The sequence below is a fragment of the Canis lupus genome, chromosome 13, assembly GCF_003254725.2.
Source record: "Canis lupus dingo isolate Sandy chromosome 13, ASM325472v2, whole genome shotgun sequence".
Taxonomy (NCBI): Eukaryota; Metazoa; Chordata; class Mammalia; order Carnivora; family Canidae; genus Canis; species Canis lupus.
This window is the reverse complement of record NC_064255.1, coordinates 63272830-63297413: the sequence shown is the minus strand read 5'-3', so window position 1 is coordinate 63297413 and position 24584 is coordinate 63272830. Positions and strand designations below refer to the sequence as shown.

Here is a 24584-nt window from a genome sequence, read left to right as displayed (position 1 = left end):
TCACTTCATAGAAACACACTGTGTGATGGGTAGTGGGCCACCTGCCCTGGGCGAGGGCTTCTCTGGACATTCACAAGCGCTCAGTGGCACCAACAGAGCCCTGAACATCACTCACTAGGCAGAAGATTATATCACTATGAATATCCCTGGCTATCAAATATTGTTCTTTTTTTTTAATTTTTGAAAGAAAGCGGATGAATATGAAAATTAAGTCTGTACACAGTCACGAGAGGTCAACTGTGATGAGTTTGATGGAAAACAACCCATACAAGGTCTCCATCCCTTTTGAGTTTCATGAGAATCTATATCGGAGGAAGAAATAGAAGTTTATTTGCTGCTGGCTAGGGTTAATGTATCATCTATTTACAGAAGAACCAGGATATGGAGGTACTGATTTCTCAAGAAAGGTAGGGAATTATCATTGGCAAATGCCAGTGGGTAAAGATGCCAATTCTTAAAAGAAATTCTCTAGACTGATGATTGTGCATAACTATCTCAGGGTTGTCCTACCTGACATATTTATGAAGCATCAGAAGTGGCTTGTGAGCTTAAATTAGTCTTGTGAGAAAGAGTTAAATCCAATATGTCTGATGCTCTGAAAAGCATCTTCCCCAATCATGTCTGCAAGAGCGTAAGTTAACAAGCATTACATCACCAGAAAAAGCTCTCCTTGGCTGATCTTTCCCTAAGGGCAGACAAAGGTTTGCACCTGCTTGTAGAAGAGGATGCTTTTAAAGATTAATCCTATTACGTGTGAGGAAAAGTGTTCTATATGCTATATTGAAAAGAATCACAGAAGCACTTTAAGGCAACAATCTCCTTCAGAGACTTATTTATTCTGTGTTTAGGTGTAAGGGAGTATATGTGTATGTTAAGGAAAATGCCAAAAATTCTGTATGTATGAAAACCAGGTACAGGATCCTCCCAGCAATCCAAAAAAACCTTTCTTATGCCATGATGGAGTAACAGAAGAAGCATATACCATTAATTTATAGGGGGAAATTTTTGAGCATTCTTAGTCCTAAAAAATAAGCTTTTTGGCTCTTCTGACATCTTAGGACATATCTTGCTAACAGATGTGCAAAATAAATGGGGAGAAGCCTAAGTGCTCACAGACACAGTTCACAGCTCTGGCTGCTGGATACTGACATGCTGAAGTGTAGTTCCCAGGGAAGGAGCCTGGTGGGGCCCCCCTCCCTGCTGGGGGTGTGCACTGCCTCTGTGCACACTGTACGTCAGATGCTCACTGTGAAGCAAACACTGAATGCTTTTGGCTTTGCACCTATTCTTTGTTGTTGCTGTTGTTTTTTGCTTTTTTCAGAAAAGCTAAAAACCTCGGATTTCTTTCACTTAGTGAAAACAGATACTAATGTAGTTTTGCTTTGTTTTTTATTTTTTTTTTTTGTAACAGCAAAGTGGCAACATGAACTTTCAAGAAGCAGGGAACATGCCTTAGATCTTGATCAATGTCAGGATTTTCATGAGAGGCCCATGAACAGATACTGCGCAATCAGGATTAGATTCAATTTCATGAAGTTAACATGATTCTAGAGTTACTGAAACCATTTGACAGTGAACACAAATAAAACAACCATTAGATCCTATTGTTACTTGCATGGAGCTCACTCTGGGGAATGAGAGTCAGAGGAAAATGACTTGGTCGTGTTTAAAACAGGTTTCTGAAAATAAAGACTATTTTGAGGAAAGGCACTAATTACCACGGCAATTTGTTTCATTGGCCTTTCTATAAACTTTATAGACACCACAGAAGTAAATTCTATAGGCTTCCTTGAGGGTGAGAGGGTTCTGCTAGCATGATCTAGAATATCAGAGAGGATGCTCAGTTGTATAGAAGGGGAAAAGACGACCATTTAAAATCAGTCCTTTGGGATGCAACACTTGCCTCTGTACATGCTACTCTCTGTTTGACATACCCTGCCTCTACTTTTCTACCTGATGAATATTTATTCTTCCTTTGCAGATCTAGCTAAATGTCACTTCCTTTGTGCTCATTAACTCTCCAGGCTGAATTAACTGTTCATTCACTGACCCATGAAACTTAGTAGAGTGGCTTTCAATTTGCAGTTATAATGAATGCTGTAATCTCCTGACAAATGTAGGCTCGCTCCTTATGGCTCCCTCCCACCTCAAGATTCTGGAGCACACTTCTGAGGATCATTTGCTGAAGGGAGAGAGATTTCTCTCTGGTGGTGTGAGGGGGCCAGTGTTGTACGTGTTAACAGTAGCAAAGAGGAAGTTTAAAACATGGCTGAAGTTCACTGCTTCATGAAGCTACTTCACTAGGGACTTCTGGTTTCCCTTTCAGGCCCCAGGCAAACCCCTAGGTGCAAATGCTTGAATCACAGCTGCTAATGCCCCATGGGTCAAAGCAGGTCACATGGCTAAACTCATATTTAAAATCATGGGATAAGAAGAATGATAAAGCCACATTGCCAAAGGGATGTCCATATGGGGACAGGAGAAATACGTAGTCATTTTTTTTATAATCTACTAAAATAGTCTTTTGGTTTAGAGACAAAAATCCTCTAACCTGCTGCCAGACTCATTCTTTGAAACACAGATTATTTCATTGATCATTTCAGCTTTGGAACATTTGATGAATCTTTACTGTCTTCAGGATAAAGTATAAACTGTTTGTTGTGGCAATAAAGCTCTTTTAGGATCTGGCCCTACATCCGGGTCTGGCATTATTTCCCAACCCTTGCACATTTTCCTAACTTATTCACTGTTCCCACACTGGCTCCAGTTTGGCCCAGATAGATTCACCACAAATATTTCTTGAGAAAGACAGCCAGAGCTGTCCCTCGGAGCTTAGAGTGTAGCTAGGAGACAGATATTAAAAATATAATTACCCCCTTTTTTTTCTGCAATAGGTTTGCCACCCATTGTTTCACACCCATCGTGAAAACCACCACTAAACCTAAACCAAAAATGGGACAGGAAAGGACTCACAACAACATCATCGTCATTGGACACGTAGACTCGGGCAAGTCTACCACTACTGGCCATCTGATCCACAAATGTGGTGGGATCGACCAAAGAACTATCGAAGAATTTGAGAAGGAGGCTGCTGAGATGGGAAAAGGCTCCTTCAAGTATGCCTGGGCCTTGGATAAACTGAAAGCTGGACGTGAACGTGGTATCACCACTGATGTGTCCCCGTGGAGACCAGCAGTGTTATGTGACCATCACTGATGCCCCAGGACACAGAGACTTTATCAAAACCATGATTCCGGGCACACGTCAGGCTGACTGTGCTGTCCTGGTCGTTGCCGCTGGTGTCGGTGAATTTGAAGCAGGGTCTCGGGGAATGGGCAGACCCGTGAGCGTGCCCTCTGGCTTACACACTGGGCGTGAAACAACTAATCGTTGGTGTTAACGAAACGGATCCCACTGAGCCACCCCACAGCCCGAGGAGCCCCGAGGACATCGCCCAGGAAGTCAGCACCCGCACCACGGAGCTTGGCTACCCCCCACGCAGCAGCACCACTTGTGCCGTCTCTGGCTGGAAAGGTGATGACAGGCTGGAGCCAGGTGCTAACACGCCGTGGGGCCAGGGACGGAAAGTGCCCCGTGAGGACGGGGATGCGGGAACCCACTGCTCGGAGCTCTGGCTGCATCCTGCCGCCGACTCGTCCACCTGCCAAGCCCTTGCACCTGCCTCTCCGGGACGCCTGCAAAATCGGTGGTGTCGGTACCGGCCCGGGGCCGAGGGGGGCTGGTGTTCTTCGGCCTGGCAGGGGGTCACCTTGCTCCGGTCAATGTTACACCCGAAGGAAAGTGTGGAAATGCACCGTGACGCTGGAGTGAGGCTCTTCCTGGGGACAACGTGGGCTTCGATGTCAAGAGCGTGTCTGTCAAAGATGTTCGTCGCGGCGACGCGGCCGGCGACAGCCACAAGGACCCACCCGTGGAAGCAGCTGGCTTCGCGGCTCAGGTGATTCTCCTGAACCTCCAGGCCAAATCGGTGCTGGACACGCACCTGTGCTGGGCCGACCCGCAGCTCACAGCGCTTGCAAGTTTGCTGGGCTGAAGGGGAAGGTAGATCGTCGTTCTGGAAAGAAGCTGGAAGATGGTCCCAAGTTCGTGAAATCTGGGGATGTGGTTCCTGGCAAACCTATGTGTGTTGAGAGCTTCTCTGACCACCCTCCTCTGGGCCGTTTTGCTGCTCGTGACATGAGACAGACGGTGGCGCGGATGTCCTCAAAGCGGAGGACAAGAAGGCAGCTGGAGCTGGCAGAGTCCCCCAGTCTGCCCAGAAAGCCCAGGAGGCTAAATGAGTATTATCCCCAACACCTGCCACCCCAGTCTTGATCGGTGGTGGAAGAACGGCCTCAGAACTGTGTCAATCGGCCACTTGGGTTGAATAGTAAAAGTCTGGTTAATGAGAACAGCGCATCGTAAAACCCTCAGAAGGAAGGGAGAATGTTGTGTGGACCATTTGGTTTTATTTTTTTGTGCGTGTGTGGCAGTTTTAAGTTATTTGTTTTAAAATCAGTACTTTTTATTGGAAACAACTTTTTAAAAAAGATTTTACTTATTTATTCATGACAGACAAAGAGAGGCAGAGACACAGGTTGAGGGAGAAGCAGGCTCTACGAAAAGAGCCCAATTTGGGACTCGATCCCATGACTCCGGGATCATGACCTGAGCTGAAGGCAGATGCTCAACCACTGAGCCACCCAGGCTTCCCTAATGGAAACAACTTGACCAAAAATCTGTCACAGAATTTTGAGACTCATTAAAATAAAAGTTTAATGAGAGAAAAAAAAATATATATAATTACCCCGAAAATAATTGAACTATAGTTATGAAATGTGCTACCCCTGTGACTGTGAGGAGGCTCTAACTAAGCACTGCATACACATATGGGGTTTATCTATGCCAAGCCCAGAAACATGAAGGGTAAATCAAACTTTTCCATGTGAAATGAAGAGGTGGGGCATAGACACTGTTGGTAGGTGGAACAATGTCTGCGGTGAAGGTGGAAAGAAGCTTCCTTCAGGTGGAAAGGAGCATGAACTCTTAGAAACGCTGCAATAAGGCCAGGGTTGCCAACATGTAGGTATGAAGGAGAAGATTCCTGCTCATGCAGAGCCCAGAAGTATTTTAAATTTAGAGGAAAAAAAATCTATCCTGAGCAAGATACGATCAAGTGGGGAAGCTGTCATCATCTGACACAGAGGAAAGGGAGATAATAAAAGTAAGAACATAAAGTAAGATGTGCTAAGATGGTAATAAATTCTAGTTCTCCAGTGAGTAGCTCAAGGAGGAAACAAATCAGATACGAGCATCAAAGAAAGATCTGTAGACAGAAAAGCTTCAAGATCTGATGGATGCCAGAGGCGTAAGAAAAAGGAGAGACTACAATGAAGACATAAGGAAATAGTAAAAGCGAAAGGAGGTTCGATCTGACAATGAATTTGATGCAACAGAGGAGCTGACAGTAGTTCATTATGACCAAAGTGCATGAGAAAAACAGAGTAGAGTGAGATGTAGTGGGGGATGTAGCCATGGGCTGCATGACCCCCAGGTGAGGGGGCAGGACATTTAGATGGGGTGATGGCAGCTGTAATTATTGTGTCCCGGCGAATAAACTTTCAAGTCTTTTGTGAAAAAACTTGGTTATTTTTATAGGTTGGAACAGCCAGTTTTGCAGAGCGAGAAATTGGGGGTGAAAAATGTATACTACATGATAATTTCAGAAAATGACAGAGAAATTCACATTGTATTTTCACAAAGTTTCAGGTCCTGGAACATTATTCAACTATTATCCAAGAAACCCTTCCTTTGCCTGAAGTCTGAAATCTAATCTGTCATGCTCCTTTTTCTCCACTCAGTGGGTGACTGACTACACTCTCCTGGTTACTAGATTCAGATTTCTAAAGTAAAGAATTCAGATGGGTGTGGCCTGACATCTTTTCCATTGAAGACAACTATGTATCAAGGTCAAGATTAGAACAAGAAGTATGGAGCAGAAGTCATTAGGTTATTTTATATTTAAAATTTGAGATGATGACAGGGATGATGGAGGAGACTGCATGTCCAGTGTCTATGTCTCAAAAAAATCCAGGAGTCACACGTGGTCACAAGGTGTGGAAAGATTACTCACGAAGGATACTAACAGCAACATAAGAGACATCAAAATGCCCTTTAACAAGTCAAGTAAGAATGAAAGGAAACGTATGTGACCATTATTAATCTTTGGCACCAGCAATCCATGTCTCATGACTGGGTGTCTCTGGCTGGTATGTTCTGTGTCATTATTTTCTCTGGAAACTTTATGCTCCCAGGTTCCTAGGGCCTGGACTTCATAATTCAAATTCTTGCCTAAGACACTTTGTTAGACACTCCACAATTCTTTGGCAAATAGTGAATTTCTGCTTCAGTATATAATGTACTCCAAAGGTTCCAAATAATGGAATTTCCAGATGTATCTAAACAACTGGTTTTGCTAGTATGGCTTGGAAGTTGCATATTCTGGCAAAGTTAAAGAATATGTTTGTGCTTTATAAATGCATTTTTGGGTGGAGGATGAGGACCTCACATCTCAAGGTGCTGTAATATTGGTTTATTTCTCTTTGTATTTTGTCCAGTTCTCTATCACTTTTAAGGAAGTACTCCATGATCCATGTCAGATTTGCAACAACTGATTTTTAAAACCAACTTCCTTCCCCAAAAGGAAAAGATCCTTATGTGTGGCAAGGATCCCCAAAAGGGGATGTGTGTCCTTATCCCCAAAAGGAATGATTCCTTATGTGTGGCAAGACAGCAGATGAAAATTTCTTGTTTTTCTCATATGAATTTCAACCTTCTATATTCTAATATACCTGTGTAATTGTCTAAATTAAGTGCTTGGAGAATTTTCCCATGCTTCTAAATGTAGGCCATTTAGGCATGACCTCTCAAACACATCTACTATAATGAAGGGGGAGACAAGCTTCAGGAAAATGAAGTATGAGAATAACAACCAGAAAAACCTGACTGGCGTAGGACTGGAGAAATAGTATGACTCAGGAGGTAATATGGAAAACACTTCACTTTCTCATATGGTTGATATAAAAATGACACTTACGAGCATGATGAGTTAGAGAGAGGAAAGGGCTCCTTGACAAGTGAATGGCTCGCCACTGGACACTTGCAGGGCAACAAGGATTCAGATATCCCAAAGGCAATTCACTATGCTTCCTTTTGCATTTATCTGGCTGCCTGATTCTGGGGTTTCTACAAGATTTCTACATATATTAGGACATTCATTAGCACAGCACCTTTGGAGAAGCAATGGAACAGGCAGGATTATAGAGTTTGAGTATGAGACTGATCCACATGTCTAGACAGATTGTTTTGGCTTCATTAGCATTGTAAGTTGCACTTACCAATGCATCCCTCACCTATTTACCATACTATCTGTATGTGTAGGGTGGCTACGCCTTTGCTTTTTCTTTATTTTTTTTAAAGATTTTATTCATTTATTCATGAGAGACAGAGACAGAGAGAGGCAGAGACACAGGCAGAGGGAGAAGCAGGCTCAGTGCAGGGAGCCCGACATGGGACTCAACCCCGGGACTCCAGGATCCCCGGGACTCCCTGAGCTGAAGGCAGATGCTCAACCACTGAGCCACCCAGAGGTCCCGCCTTTGCTTTTTCTTTACATTAAATCCCATCTCTCCATATGCCCAGGTACCTGCCTCATAGATATGAATACCAAAAAACACCACTCACACTATTTGGAAGGCATTCAGTCGAGCCAAACAGCAAACCAATAACCAAATGAAAATCTGAAATTCCTTTCTGTAAACTCTGTCTATGGCTCATCCATGGAACCTCCTTTCTGACTATGGATGGTGTCAGCTATCAGGGCCAGTTTCCACTTTGGTAGGCAGGAGCAAGGATTACTGCCATGTGTATTTCTAGTACTCTACCCAAAAGACTAACAATATCTCCCTTTCATTATTTCTTTAGGAGAAACATAATTATCATTTACTCCTGTCATTCTCCCCAATCCTTTTTCCTCAAGCTACTGAACATCCCTATCATACAGTGAGAAATCTGTAAACTAGATAGGCTGTTTAAAGTGTCCTCCAAGTCTCTTGGCAAGGCCTCGATGTCAGGAATCTGCCATAATCAACCCAAGATACTAAAAGATAAAATCTCCTTCCATAGATAATTGTACTTTAATATGGAGCCCTGAGAAACAACTACAAAAAAACAAAACAAAACAAAATCTCATCATTAGGTATAAGAGAAGAAAGACTTGTAGATGTACCAGCACTTCTCTTGTTCTTGTGGATGTCCTTTTTGTGCTTCAACTTTTAACTTCTCTATGAAGGTAGATTGCTCAATGTCAAATATATTCCTCTGAAAATAAAATCTTTAAAGCTGACCTGATTTCAAAGACCTGGACTTCATAATGAGCACCATTATGCTCATTATGCTACATTGTAAAATGTAAGTGTGCCGTGAGCCACAGTGGAGGTAGCTGCTCACTAATAAGGATCTCATAGTGACCATTACTACTTGTTTTCTGAACTGAGCTGTATAGGCACTATGACCATGGTGTTTGTAACCGTCTCTCTAACAGAGGCTTTTGCAAATTTCCATCAACTTTTTAAAAAAGATTTTATTTATTTATTCATGAGAGACACAGAGAGAAAGAGACAGGGACACAGGCAGAGGGAGAAGCAGGTTCCCTGTGGGGAGCCTGACGTGAGAATAGAATCTAATTATGGTGGCACTGTGATCTTGGACTTCCAGCATCCAAAACTATAAGAAATAAATGCTTATTGTTTAAATTACCCAGTTTGTGGTAATTTGTTATAGCAGCCTGAACTAAGACACGTATCATCAAATTAAATGATTAACAATGAAAACTGAGTTGGTGGGAAGTCACTTTAACTTTGTTTTGTTTGTTTGTTTTACAATATCATAGATAATAGTTACGTCTAAGTGATCTACTTCAAAGATAGTACTCTTTCCTTAGAAACTGGCAATATTATCTTGCTTTCCCATCTTGTATAACACATACTTATGAGTAACTAGTGCCAAAATCACTTCCAAAAGAAGCTTACTTTAAATCAAACAGATGAACACAGAGAAAAGAAGAAAAAAGAAAAGAAGGAAAACCATAAACAGACTCTTAACTACAGAGAATAATCTGAGGATTTGCTGGAAGGGAAGTGGGTGGAGGGATGGGCTAAATGGGTGATGGGCATTAAGGAGGGCACTTGTGATGAGCACTGGGTGTCACATATAAGTGATGAGTCACTAAATTCTACTTCCAAAACTAGTATTACACTATATGTTAACTGACTAGAATTTAAATAAAAGCTTGAAACATTGAAAAAAAAAAAAAGCAGCAGCAGCTTACTTTAACAATTAATCTGGAGAATATAAATTCCATGAAAGCAGGAACTTTATCCTGCACATGACTATGTCCCTGATACCTTCAAGGTATGCTGAAGGAGAAATATATGTTGAGTAAATCAACGAATGATTCAATGGATATATTATTACTGGACCTGGATTGTTGTGGGTTAATAATATGTTTGATGCTACCCTGAGTGGCAGCTTGTGTTCCCATTAAGGCAACTTTAAGGAATTACCTCTGTAATGTAAGAGCAACATTAGAGATTTGTAAGTACAGAGGATGGTCATGCACCTGACCAATGGTATGACTAAGAAGGCTGAGACCTGCTGTAGGATGGAGACAAAAGAAGTGTAGGACAAGAAGTTTATCTTACAGAGACATACAATTCAATAGATAACAACTAAGTAAAAGTGCAAGGTTGTACAGGATTAAGAACAAAATGAACAGGGGTACCTGGGTGGCTCAGTGGTTGAGTGTCTGCCTTTGACTTAGGTTGTGATCCTGGGTCCTGGGATCGATTCCCCCCCCATGAGACTCCCCATGGAAAGCCTGCTTCTCCCTCTGCCTATGTCTCTGCCTCTCTCTGTGTGTCTCTCATGAATAAATAAAATCTTTTAAAAAATAAATTAATTAAAAAAAGAACAAAATGAACAAGGCAGATGAGACCTGCTATAGGAGTTTAGAGAAGATAGAGATAAACATGAGTGCTTTCAAGTTGGTTCATATGATTTTCGACTGAAGAACAGACTTGGCCAGAAGAGAGCTGAGGCCAGAAAAGCCCCTGAGGGACAGGGTCATAACAGCAATGCAAAGTTACATCTTTCTGGACTAGTACTGAAGTGAGAATGAAGAGGAAGGTGAATCATGTGCACACACAGATACTGTCTTCTGCTAGGCACTGTGCTCAGCTCATGTGAGGTGATTATTTCATTTACTCTTCATAACAACTTTCTAAGATAGCCATTATCATCTGCTTTTCAGATGATAAAATCAAGTCTCAGAGAGAGGTGAAGGGATTTGCCTAAGATCATAATTGTTTTATGCAACAGAACTAGGATTCAAACATAAGTAAGCCTGACTCCAAATCATACTCTTTTAAGAAAGATAGGACATAATATATACAGAGCATGGAGCGAAAAGGTAACTCAGCTTTCAAAGGTGAAATACTGTGCATACACAAGACATCCGGAAACGACTATTAAAGGAAGGGAAAATATAGATTAAAAGCTGCTTCAAAAGCACTCCAGGGGTTTTATTCCACATCTAGTAGTTTTTTAGAAAATGGTAGTGTGCTTCTGTAATAATTCTAGACCTCGTTTGTCCTCATATTTTGACTACTGGGTTAGAATTTTGAGAAATAATTCTGATCAGTAAAGTCCTAAATTATAGAGCCTTTTTTTTTTTTTTTGTTCTAGGAGGGATTTCGTGCCAAGTAGAGATACTCTGAAGAATACAAAGTAAGCCTGTAGCTACTTGGGGCACAATATTCAGGATTGTTTCAATGTCATATTTCCCTTGTTCAACAATGGTGAGACTACTATTGGGTACAAAAGACCTTTTGCAATTTTTCTTCTTTGCCTTTGATTTGCTATTTCTCACTTGGAAAGATCCCCCCCACCACCCCGTCCACTCTCTACCCTATATACACACACTTGGTAAAATGCATCTTCTCAGACTCATCTCAAAAATATTCTAGAACTGGCACCTTCACTCTTGCTTATTTGAAAACTCTTATAGAGCCATAATTGATTCTTCTCTTTCTTGTATATCTAATCATTCAGCCAATCATTCCAACTCTTCCTTTAAATTATATCTCCCATCTAACCACCTGTTAACACCTTCACCCATTACCATGTTGGCCTACATCCCATCTTGGATAATTTCTTACTTGGATAATTACAATAGCCTCCTAACAGGTCCCTATTTATATCCTAACCTCTCCAAGGTCTGTTTGCCATCAGTAGCCAGAGTGATTCTGTTAAGATGCAAGTCAACTGTCATTTCTCTGCCCCAAATCCTCTACTAGCTTTCTACTGCACTAAAAGTAAAATCCACATTTCTTTCCACAGCCCTACATGATATGCCACCCTGCTGCTACCTCTTTGACCTTATTCCCCAAACTCTTCCCCTTATTTGCTCTGAGCCAGTTACAATGGCCTGATGGAGCTCATGACAGCCATTAGGCATGCTGATCCTCAAGGCCTTCACACTTGATGCTCCCTGTGTGTGGAATATTCCTCTCCCATATCCACATGGCTCTCTCCCTCACTTCGTTCTGGTTGGCAGTGTGCCTTCCCTGACCACCCCTTTTAAGCAACCTTGCTCTATAATTCTCTAGCCTTCCTTATCTTGTTTTCATTTTGTAACATAAACACTGCCCAGTATATTACATGGATATGTATGGATTTGTTTATTATCTGTCTTCTCCAACCAGATGTGAGTTCTTATAGGTTAGAACTTGGCCTACTTAGATCACTGCCACATCTCAAGTGTCTATCACAACACCTGACACACAGCTTCACTTCAAACCCACCTGCATCCCAGCCTCAGCCTCACTCTGCCCTCTAGGTATTCCTGAGAGGGCCAAGGGAGGCTCCATCCCTTCCCACTGTGCTCCTTATTTCTGTTTGCAAAAGGCTGTGGTGAGGGGCCAGAGAAGCCCCTTGGACTATACAGTACTAGGAATGATGGGCCAGAAAGAAAATCACTGGCAGGAAATGGGCTCAGCTGTTGTGAGCCCTGCAAGACCGGTGTATATCATTCTTGGTGTAGTTAAGAAAAGAGCAGGTTGTAAGACAGATGGATGAATTAGTCTAGGCTCTGGGCCTTCTCTTCTCCCTAACTGTCTTGGGCAGTTGGCCTAGGGGTCCCCTTTCTCTCCCTCCCTGGGACCATCCTCTCCCCATCCACACATTCTTCTTTAAGTTTAAGCTCAGACTCTCATGAAACTTGTTCTCCCTAGAGAATTGTGTTGGTCCTGTGTCATCCCTCTGCAGACTACAGGGTGAGGTAACCTAGCTTCAGGAGGGCACTTGGCCCATTGCTCTCCCAGCCTATTCACAGAAACTGTATATACAGTATATTCCTGTATATACAGGACCCCAAAGGAGGCTCCAAAGAGCAAGCAGGCCATTGAGGAGCCGAGAGCAAACAATTAACACTAGGAAGAAAACGCCCTACCCACACCCCAGTATACACCGTGTTCTGGTCTGAACCTAATTAAGATCCCTCGCACTGCATTTTTTAAAAAATTAATTGAAATATAATTTATATAAAACACTGTTTAAGTTAAAAATGTATAACCTGATGAACTGAAACATATATATATATATATATATATATATACACTATGATTACCATCTTGGCTTTATTTAACACCTCTATCACACCACAGAATTATAATTTCTTTTTTGTGGGAAAACATTTAAGATCTAGTTTTTTGGCAATTTTGAAATATATAATATGGTATTGTTGACTATAATCACTATGCTGTGGATTAGAGCTCCAGAATTTATTCACTTTCTAGTTGCAAGTTTGCACTCTTTAACAACATCTTCCCAGTCCCCAACTCCCCACTGGGCCCCTGGTAACTACCATTCTACTTTGCTTCTACAAATTCAGCTTTTTCAGATTCCACATGTAAGTAATATCATACAGCATTTGTCTTTGTCTGACTTACCTCATTAAGCATAATGCCCTCCAGGTCCACCCATGTTGTCACAAATGGCAGGATTTCCTTCTATCTAATGGCTGAAAATGTTCAACTGAATATACCACATCTTTTTTACCCCTTCATCCATTGACTTGACACTGTTGTTTCCATATCTTGGGTATTGTGAATAACGCTGCAATAAATATGGTTACACAGATATCTTTTTTGATAACCTTTTCTCATTTCCTTTGGATACACACCCAGAAGTGGGATCACCGGATCATAAAATCAATACACAAAAATCAGTTTTGTTTCTATTTACTAACAATGAAATAAATGAAAAAGAAATAAAGAAAACTATCCCATTCAAAAACTACAGGATACTTAGGAATAAGTTTAACTAAGGAAATGAAGGACCTGTATAATGGAAACTACACAACTTTGATGAAGAAAATGGAAGAGGTCACTCACAAAAGTGGAAAGATATCCCATGTTCATGGACTGGAAGAACTAATAGTGCTAACGTATCCATATTACCCAAAGCCATCTATAGATCCATGCAATTCCTACCAAAATTCCAATAGTGTTTTTCGGAAAAATAGGAAAAAAAAATAATGGTATGAAACCACTAAGGCCCTGAATTGTCATTTCCTGATTTCAAACTATACTATAAAGCTATACTAAAGACATTATGGTACTGGCATAAAAACAGACACATAGAACAATGGAACAAAGTAGAAAGCCCAGAAATAAGCCACTGCATGTAACGTCAACTGTTGTTTGACAGAGAAGCCAAGAACACTTGAAGGGGAAAGGGTACACTCTTCAGTAAATGGTGCTAGGAAAACTACATGTAGAAAAATGAAATTGGACTCCTGTCTTATACTACTTACAAAAATCAAGTCCAAATGCATTAAAGACTTAAATAAAAAACCTGATACCATAAAATTTCTAAAAGAGAACATAGGGGGAAAGTTCCTTGATGTTGGTCTTGGAAATGAGTTTATGAATACGACACCAAAACAAAGGAAACAAGAGCAAAAATCAACAAGCAGGACTACATCAAATAAAAAAAAAAAAAAAAAAAAAAAAAGCTCCTGCACAATAAAAGAAATGATCAACAAAATGAAAAGGCAACCTACAGAACAGGAGAAAATATTTGCAAATAATATATCACATAAGGGGTTATTATCCAAAATACTTTATAAAAATTACCTAAAGAATGCAAAACAACTCATTAACAAAAACTAATCCAATTAAAAAATGGACAGAAGACATAGATATTTTTCCAAAGAAGACTTCTAAATGGTCAACTAGTACATGAAAAGAAGTTCAATATCACTCATCTTCAGGAAAATGCCTTACAGAGCATACACACAAAAACCTTAGTACTTGAGCCAGGGACATGCAGAGTCTGTGTGGGCCCTGAGTCCATGATCAGCAGATGGGGCCTTTCTCACAGGCTTGTCCCTACTTCCTGCAGGTTTGACCAGAGCTTACTTACCTAAGCTGCCTAAAAGTACCATGTCTTCATTACTGGAGTCTCTCTGGGGTATGCCTGGCCCAGGCCTTTGGTCTCTAGCAGGGCCTTATGGCAGCAGCAATAGTTCCATTGCTTGAGGCTGGGGGCCTTGGGTCCCCTGCAGACTTCCACCCTGAGGCCTCCACCCCACTTCTTGGCCAAATGAGCCAATTCAGTCAAGGCTGGCTTGTCCTCTGTCCTTTTTCTATCTAACTGGGATCCTTGCCTCACCTACTATCATCTATCCTCAGACACTTTGGGAACCCTTTCTCAAGAGGCAGGTCACCTGTGGTCAGTTTGTGCCACAGTAAGACCAGCAGGGGTAGAAGGAAGCTTGGGAACTGTCCTAGCTGATCACCCTAAGCAGATCTCATGCTCTCTTGACACATTTCACTTTGTGGGTTTCTCTTTCCTGTCTGGTCACAATAGGTGGTAACTTATATGCCTTTCCTATTCAGGACCAGTTATAGATGGTGGCTGAGACAAGGCTGAGATCTAGATCTATTCCCCTTGCTATTTTTCCAACTCCTGAATATACTGTATGACATGGATTTCAATAAAAGCATGGCTTAGAGAATTTGAAGGGCTACACTGAAAACATCAGTAATGATCAAGAGATCAAAAGGTCAGTAAAGAGATATGGAAACCGCAAAGGGACTTGACATAATTTTCAACATTGCATGAAGTTGTCAAAAAGTGTCTAGTCTTCAGATGCCTGGGTGGCTCAGTTGGTTAAGCAATTCAACTCTTGAATGCTTAATCAACTCTTGATTTCAGCCTAGTTCATGATCTCAGGGTCATGAGACTGAGCCTTATGTCAGGCTCCATGCTAGGCATGGAGCCTGCTTGGGATTCTCTCTCTCTCCCTCTACTTACCCAGTTCCCAACACCACTCTCATGGACACTCTCTCTCTCAAAAAAATAAAAAAAATAAATAAAAAATAAAAAATGTCTAGTCTCTACAAATGATTGAATAATAAAAATGAGTTTAGTTAGAACTGAAGACATTTTGGTGAAATTGTACTATCTACATATCTAAAGTATATCTACAGAGTTCACTGTTAATATTATTAAGATCTGAGTCATGATATGACTTCACTGACATTAGGCATCCACCAATCACACAGGAAGGAGTTAATAAGTGGGTCAGGCTTTGAAACTTACTAAAAAGCAAGCAGTGAGACTATACGATGAGGCTATCACAGCTGAATGAATTAAGGGTAGACTAAATAGTATATGGGGGTTAGAGGAAGATCTCTCTCTCTATTCCAAGTAAGAGATTAGTTTTCAAGTTCTTCTGTACATAATGGATCATTCTTCATCCAGGCATGCCTTTCCATCTAGAAACTATGGATTCCACATCTTTTCACTTCCATATACAATAGCCATATGGCTATATTCAGGTCAATAGGATGCTAGCAAAAGTGATGCATACATCCTCCAGTTCAATTTTCTTAAAGTGAAGCCACTTGTCCTCATCTCTCTTTCACTTTTCAGTGGAAGAAAACATGGATGAGGAGGCAACTGCTTCCAACTTCAACTGTATGGATAAGAATACTCAAGTGGAACAGTGATATGGGCTGTGTGTCTCCCCCAAATTCATATGTTGAAGTCCTAACCATCAGTACCTCAGAATGTCACTATGTTGGTAATTAAGATGATGCCATTAGGATGGACCCTAATCAAATATGACTAGTGTCCTCGTAAGAAGAGGAAAATTGGACATAGACATAGTACAGAGGAAAGCTAACGTGAAGACAGAGAGAAGCTGGCCATCTACAAGTCAAGGAGAGAGGCTGCAGAAGAAATAACCCTGGTGATACTTTGATCTCTGACTTCTAGCCTCCAGATGTGTGAAAAATAAATTTCTGTTGTTTAAACCACACAGTGTTTAGTACTTAGTTATGGCAGTTTTATCAAACTAATACCAACAGTAAGATAGATGAAAGCAGTATCCCCGAACGAAGAAGAGCTGTCTAACTCCAGACTTCAGTATGTGACAGCTAAACTCCCTTGTTGGAGTTCATGTATTTTGGTGTCCCTTTCTTATAGCAGCATAACCTATACTCTAGTATAATATTTAGAGGGGGAAAAATAGAAACAACATTTAATAAAAGAGACAGAATGAGGCAAATTCTGAAAGATTCACTAAACATAACCATGAATCAGGGCTCCAGCATGGAAAACAGTTGCTAAAAATCTATGGGCCTAAGTCATATATTCCTCAAGATATGGAAAATATGCATACATGAACCGTTTGGAAGCAAGTACAGTTAAAAAATAAAGGGTTGCATTAGAGTAGACATTCTTTTCCAAATAATGTGGCTTATCCATTTTTATAATTTAAATCTGTTTCATCAACACTGTAGTGCACCTAAGACTTATCTCTGTATTTCTATGTATTTCTATAACTTTAAGTCTGCAAAGAGACCCTCTTAGACATTAGCCTCACCTATTCAGACTTTGAGAAAAGAGCCTACACATTATTCCTACCTCTTTCTTTTCAGCAGTTCTTCCCAGCCTTTTTTTTAATTCCCTGTCTTGGGACAGACCAATGAGTGGAGAGGTGTGGTCAGGAGTAGAAGGCAGGGAGGAAAGATGGGAGGAGAAAAGGAGCAGACATTCTAGTTCCTTTCATTCCACTGCAATCCCTGAAGAATTCATCGTAAAACTGAAGTAAAGCTATTAAAAGCTTCAAAAGATTATAGAAACATCTGTGTGGTAGCTAGGAGGTGCAAATGAGGCCTGAGAATTGGCCAGTGCAAACGAGGTTAGCTGAATTAACAGCACGGGAAGTCATTAATTAGACTGTTCAGCTCGCCAAATCCATTCAGAGAATTGCTGTCATAAAAGCAGTATAATTATGAGCTAGTCCAGCACTGCAGACTGCTTTCCAGTCAGAAGAAGCAATTTACAACTCATACCCCATAATCTCTTGTTTCGACCTCATGAGGATATGCTCTTCTTTGTGAGAAATGCATGAAGTTTCTTTCAAAGCTACTAATAGAAGATGACCAGGTTAGAGTAGATGAGCCCCATTGTTGTTATTTTTTTAAATCTGTAGAGCAGATCTAAATTTTTCAAGAGACATTATTTATTGTGTGATTGCTAGTAATGAGAAACAATTCTCAGACAGAGAAAATAATTTTATCACAGATGCTTTTAAGTACAGTTTCTTCTTTTCATGCCTTAAATTAGAGGGGAGAGGTAGGTTCAGGTAACTGAAGGGGAATGGGAAGTATTTGTCAGAGGTTGGAAGCAATGATGAGCTATCTTGAATTCTATAATTAAGGATCAATTCAAACCAAAATTGCATTTCAATTTAGTAATAACTTTAAGGCCCTATTAACTCAAGACACCCAGAGAGGAAAGGTGTTGTAGGGAGGGCCTAACTTGGATCTATATTGAGGAAAAACACCAGTGTGGATTCCCTGGGAGAGGTGTGACACAAACACAAGTGAATAATCAGGTAGTAGAGGTGATTGTGGCATTGGATAGAAGTTTGAACTCAATGACTCATTGCCAGCTAATTTCACTGGACAGGGAGTTAAATATGGGCAGTGCTCACCTTCCACAGTAGCAGAAAAGACCTTACAAACCCCTGTGCAAACTGAAACAGTACAAAGCCATTCTAATGATCGATGGAGGACATTACGTTTGTTCGACCTTTAGAAATTTTTGTCAAAACATTAAAAATCCTCTTTCTATGGTTTATAAATGTATAGGAATTGAAAATAGTACTAAAACATTTCTTTAGAGTGCCATAATATATTTAGAACATTAGAAACACTGAGAATTAAAGGGCTTTATTTATTTGCAGAAACTTCTCAAAAGTAGTTTGAGCAGTGTTTTGTGTTCTTCTGGTCACATACGGTACAGTATTGGGTGAGCACCTTTCCTGCGTCTTGGTGAATTTGGATTCCTTTCCAAATTTGGACCAGCTTCCAACATTTTGTATTTGCCCTTTCAATGCCATGAAAGAGGGTTTTTTAACATGAAGTTTTATGCCAGTGTCACTTCCTCTCGGATATCGTCGTCCTTTTAGCGGCAACCACTTCCTCGTTTGCATCGACATGTTGGATTTCACCAAGTTCCTCTGGCTGCGTAGCCAGAATCTCAAATGGCAAGTGGGGGCACTCTCGACATCCCATTGTCAGGTGTTCCAAATTCTATTTTCAGCATTATATGTTCATGTCAGGGTTTTTCTTTGCTTTCCATTTCTTTGCTGGCAATTCCCTCTTTCTTGATCTATCTTTGTAACATGTCATGTAGTTTATTAGCGAGAAACAAGGAGTCAATAGAATGACACACTTTGTTGTTTGAGCTGAGTAACGGGTGTGCCACGACTGACCATGAATAGACTTGAAGTAAGTGATGTCATTGGCCACAGATCACAGTGCACATTTGTTATTTGCATAATGATCTGTAGATTGAAGGGCTAGCAGAAGTTTGCACTTTATGCAGCTACAGTTAATATAGCAGGCTCACTGAAATTTGGGCCACATTGTTGCAGGACTGGTGCTATTTACCTAAATCACAGTAACTGAAATTGTGCATATCAGACCATGTAGAGAGGACTGACATATGTTGATATTGTTGTCTAGGCACTCTTAGAACTTGCTATTATACATATCCTGGGGGAAACATAAAAGAAATAATTTCACATCTCAAAAGGAAAGTATTAATCCAGTGAAATACAGGATAGTGAAGATAATGCAGGATAGAAATTCCAAGTTCCTGGTTATGAACCCACCGTGCTGCATCACATGTCATCTCAGGGAGGATGCCCAGGTTCTGTGTGCTTCTGTGAAATGAGGGATAATAGTAATGCCTGATAGGGCTATCATAAGGATTAAATGAATAATTCAGGTAAAAGTCTGAGGACAGTAAGCATCTCTCAAACACTGCTATTATTATAAAATGAAGAATAATTCCAAGCGATCTGAGAAGAGGGTATCCCCATGTAAGAAAGCCTCTTCCACCTTCCCCACCCTCAATATAATTTTCTACTAGATATGCTTGCTTCCTTTCTAAGAACATTGGCAATTTTATGACTGAGGTGGCAGGGAATTGTTGGAGGAGCAGTGAAGGGAGGGACAATCATTTGTCTCCAGGCCATTTGAGTCCTGACCCCCATACCAGTCCACCAGTTCAAGAAGGGCTATAAATGTATATATTCCATTCAATTTTATTTTGAGCTCCAGAGAAGGAGAACAAAGCAAGAAGGAAGCAAAGAATGGAGCAGTGAAAAAATAAGAATGAGAAACCCTTGTATATGAAGGAAGATGTGGTCTAGAGCAAATTATATCTAAATTAAAAACCCTGACATTAACATCAAAAAGAAATATTTAGAGTGATTTGTGTCCCCTTTCATCAAGAACTATAGTAAGGGATGAGGCAACCTTCATGTTGTGTCTAATATAAAATATCACCCATAAATGAGGAGCCTGATTCAAAACTGACACCAAAACATCGAATAACAAAGAAGATTACAAATAAGCATCCACATCTTCTTAGAAAGAAAATAGATAAAATGCCTCCTGGTTTAACAAATCATTGAATTTGCAATTATTCACATATTCTTGCTATTTCCCAAGGTGGGGTGAATAATGAAATTGTTATTTAAAAAATCGTTCCTGCCAAAGGCCATCCCGTTTTCCTTTATTAGACAGCTGAACATTTCTGCAAGGACAATTTATTTTAGCACTTGATTTTACCTGCATTCACATGTTTCTGTTGGCTGAAATGTTGGAGTGAAATGCTCACCGATACTCACAAAGTAGCCACACTTTGCCTATGGCAATTGGCAGCCAAGTGCTACCTATAAGTTCTGCAGCATAACCCAAGTTAAAGTTCCTCCCGCTCAGCCAAGGGATCATCCCTTACCTCAGGTTAAGTCTTGACGAACAACCTGACGAGCAACATGTCAAAACCTATCATTTGCCTGCTCCTCTGGGTGGCTGAGTCATGGCCTCATTCGCAAGGCCTTCTTTACCAGGTCCGGGTCTTCCCTAGGGTCCTGGGACTATGAACCAGGGGGTAGCAGGAGTAATATTATCAATCAGATGAGCATATCTTATTACTGGATCAGAAAAACCTGACCTTCCAAAAGTTTCTGTGTTTTCACAGGATCACCTGGTCGCAATCAGCTAAATGTCCAAGATGCACCAAGTGTTTGGGCTGGGGAGAGCCACTGCCAGGACGGCTGCCATTTAACTGCTAATACCCCTGATGGCCAAGCAAAGCTGCAAAGTTACTGGGCTACAATGCTAGGTCTAAAAAGTACCTCTCTGTCTCCCAGTCCAATGCTCTTTCATTTATCTTATACCTTTCTGTCACTTCCTCTTTTTTAGAAAAAAAATTAATGTATGTTTAGATACACATAACTGCAGCTCAACCTAATAGAGTCTACCAAGTACAGTGTACACCATCTGAAGTACATCATCTATGTGTGACTGCGCATGGGCACATACCCCAAAACGCTCACTTTTTTAAAAAATGTTTTTAGAATACCCCCATAAACAAAATACATTCTCAGCTACACATAAGGATGCATGGAAACGGTCTGAGACCAATGAACAATCATATGAGAGAAGGGTTTGTTTTTTTTTTTTAAGATTTTATTTATTTATTCATGAGAGACAGAGAGATAGAGGCAGAGACACAGGCAGAGGGAGAAGCAGGCTCCATGCAGGGAGCCAGACGTGGGCCTCAATCCCGGGACCCCAGGATCATGCCCTGGGCCAAAGGCAGGCGCTAAGCTGCTGAGCCACCCAGGGATCCCCGAGAGAAGGGTCTTAAAAGATGTGTCAAACTGCTGGGTAAGCCTGCCCTACAAGCACAGTCAAGGTTGTGAACTGTAAATGTCTCTGCTTTCCTTGCCTCGAGCTGGTTATCGTGCTCTGTCCATGCCATCTGGATGCATCATAAGCATATGGTGATTTTGCAACAGACACACGGTTACTGTAATGTTATCAAGAAGCAGAATGACAGTGCAAGAATAAGCAATAAAATAAGGTCAGGTTTTATTTTTTTTTAAGATTTTATTTATTTATTCACGAGAGACACACAGAGAGAGGCAGGCAGAGACCCAGGCAGAGGTCAGAAGCAGGCTCCATGCAGGGAGCCCGATCTGGGATTTGATCCCGGGTCTCCAGGATCACGCCCTGGGCCGAAGGCAGACTCTAAACCACTGAGCCACTCAGGGATCCCAAGGTCAGGTTTTAGAATGAAATGTATCCTTACTCTTTCAGGTTGAGAAATTCAGATAGATTATTGATATCTGACATTACTGACTGAACATGACAAATGAAATAAAGAAATGAGGTCACTTCCTAAAGAGTTTAACACGCACATATATGCAGACAGACACCCATGGTTGCTTAGAGAGCCACATCTGCTAGACTGGAAGCTCCATCACTGGCAGGAACTTATGAATGACGGCCTAGGTGGGCAGCAGTGTGCTGTTTGTACTTTGCTCTTCTTATTTGCCCTTCTGTCCCCAAAATGTATTGCTACACATGTGCCCTCAGGTTTTTCTTTTCTGTTTCAGCACCAGGCTCAGATTGCCTACCCGATGCTCCCTGGAATATCACAAACATAGGGCCAATACCCTAGAACACTTGGATGCCTGCGTGTTTGGTTTCATTCAATACCATGCTAGGACTTGGATAAAACATCAGCTGATGATCAGATTCCAGGAGGAAATGTAAAATTTGGAATTATTTTTAAAATGGCATCATCTATTATTCCTTTCAGTTTTTCTATAAAGACATACCTATAACTGATAAAGTTCCTGACATGGTCCAGATTCAACCCCCCCCCCCGCCGCCCTCCCCCCTCCAAAAAAAGTTCTTGACATGGCCTTGCTTTGTTTGGCCAGAAGATCAATCTAATATAGATGATATTTCTTTTTTTTTAATATTTTATTTATTTATTTATTCATATATATATATATATATATATAGAGAGAGAGAGAGAGAGAGAGAGAGAGAGAGAGAGGCAGAGACACAGGCAGAGGGAGAGCAGGCTCCATGCAGGGAGCCTGACGTGGGGCTCGATCCCGGGTCTCCAGGATCATGCCCTGGGCTGCAGGCGGCACTAAACCGCTGAGCCACCGGAACTGCCCTAGATGATATTTCTAATATGAACATATCTCCATTTACTTTACTAAATTAATATCTCATTGGACATCTAAGATTCATTATACTGAAAACCTGAATGCCTCTAAGTATCTGATCCTCTTCCACATCTTTAAAACACAGGTGAGAATGTTGACTTGAATTAACAAGGTAACTCTCTAGATCTGAAATATTGCTAGGATTAGCAAACACATCCCAAGATGCCTTCTGGCATTATTTTTTTAAATATTTATTTATTTATTCATGAAAGACATAGAGAGAGAGGCAGAGACATCGGCAGAGGGAGAAGCAGGCTCCATGCAGGGAGCCCCGCCTTCTGGCTTTAAGTGTGAACGGCGGAATACATAGCATGATGGTAAAGTATAGAGACACACTCTCAAAAATCAAAATAATGCCTGGTAGAGAAGGTCACCTGAATTCTTTCACTAAAAACCTGCACTATAAGGAATTTAATCCTAAAACTAAATACTAATAGTGTAATTATACTTTCCTCCCAAGAAGTGAGAGGAAAAAAGAAGGAAGGAAGGAATAAAGGAAGGAAGTGGGGGAGGGAAGAAAAGAGGCTGGAAATATGTAAGTGACTAAGCTCTTTTCCCTCAGAGGAAGGAGGTATAATGATTAATAACCTAATAGTGCCTGCATCAAACACAAAGTTTCTCTCTCTACCATCAGAACATGCAAAGTAGAATCTTTCACTTTCCCCTTCACTCATCAAAAGAGATATAGTTTATTACCTTCAAAGTCCACATCTCCAACCAGTTTTGTCTTTCCTGTCACTGGGTCATGGACATAGTTGATACCCACATCAATTACAGCAGCACCTTCTTTAACCATATCAGATGTAATCAACTTTGGAATACCTGAAAGCAAAACAGAGTTGTAAGACACTCTGGAAAAGACTTCAACTTCATCCTTGAGCCTAACAATGTATACGTCTAATGCTTTGTTGTCATGGTTTTAAACACTGTATAAAAATACACTGTTTCTAGGAAGACACTAACTGCACTTGATCCTTTCTGATCAAGCAGAAGAACAAAGGCAGCACATGGGAGCTTCTGTGCATCAAACCCTACCTGGATTTACCCTTTCACCTCAGAGATTTCTCCAGATGAGTTCCCACTGGAGGAGCATCCTTTTGTATTTCATGCACTGTAAACAGCACGGGGACATTATAGATATGAATAACAGGCTCCTGGAAAATTATTTGGAAATTGGAGAGAAGGAAGGGTGGAGTGGAGTGCAGGGGAGGAATCAAAAGAAAAAAGATGAAGCAATAATAATTCGAATACTCAGGGTTGTGGTAAATGATAAAGTGTTGTACACATAGTGGTATCAACTCTAAATATGAGGTATTACCTTGGGCTTTCTTATTTTTTCTTGGTTTCTTTGATTCATTATGTTTTTATATGACTTGGAAAGGTATAAGACATTCTAAGCTCTACTCACTATTTCCTCATTGCAGTTTGAAAGATGGCTCTACAGGGAGCCCGGGGGGGGGGGGGGGGGGGGCCTCAGCGGTTTAGCGCCGCCTTCAGCCCAGGGCCAGATCCTGGAGATCTGGGATCGAGTCCCACGTTGGGTTCCCTGCATGGAGCCTGCTTCTCCCTCTGCCTGTGTCTCCGCCTCTCTGTCTCTCATGAATAAATAAGTAAAATCTTAAAAAAAAAAAGAAAGAAAGAAAAGAAATATACCTCTACAGGGGTCTTACGTTACCATTCATTTTCTATATTTTCAAACTTTATTTCAAGTACAACATCACAAGGTAACAATGGTTGATGTTTCAATTATTTTTGTTAATAATTAAGATATCATCCCCAAACTTAGTGTCTTAAACAACACTTCGTTATTACATTTCATAGTTCTGTGGGTTGACTGAGCTCA

At 40.9% G+C, this 24584-nt stretch overlaps 1 protein-coding gene across 10 annotated transcripts in view; it reads right to left on the bottom strand.

Annotated features, from left to right (window-relative positions):
* Nucleotides 1-24584, bottom strand: part of MTHFD2L (methylenetetrahydrofolate dehydrogenase (NADP+ dependent) 2 like) — a 134956-nt gene that overhangs the window by 10053 nt on the left and 100319 nt on the right. For 9 of the 10 annotated variants that reach the window (XR_007401754.1, XM_049093057.1, XM_049093062.1 and 6 more), the window contains one exon: nt 23438-23563. The exons of the other annotated variant lie outside the window; for it this stretch is intronic. Coding sequence is in view for 8 of the 9 variants with exons in the window: in XM_049093057.1 (XP_048949014.1) it covers nt 23438-23563 (126 nt within the window). In the remaining variant the exon portion in view is untranslated. The remainder of the gene's footprint in view (nt 1-23437; nt 23564-24584) is intronic. 10 annotated transcript variants of the gene reach the window in all.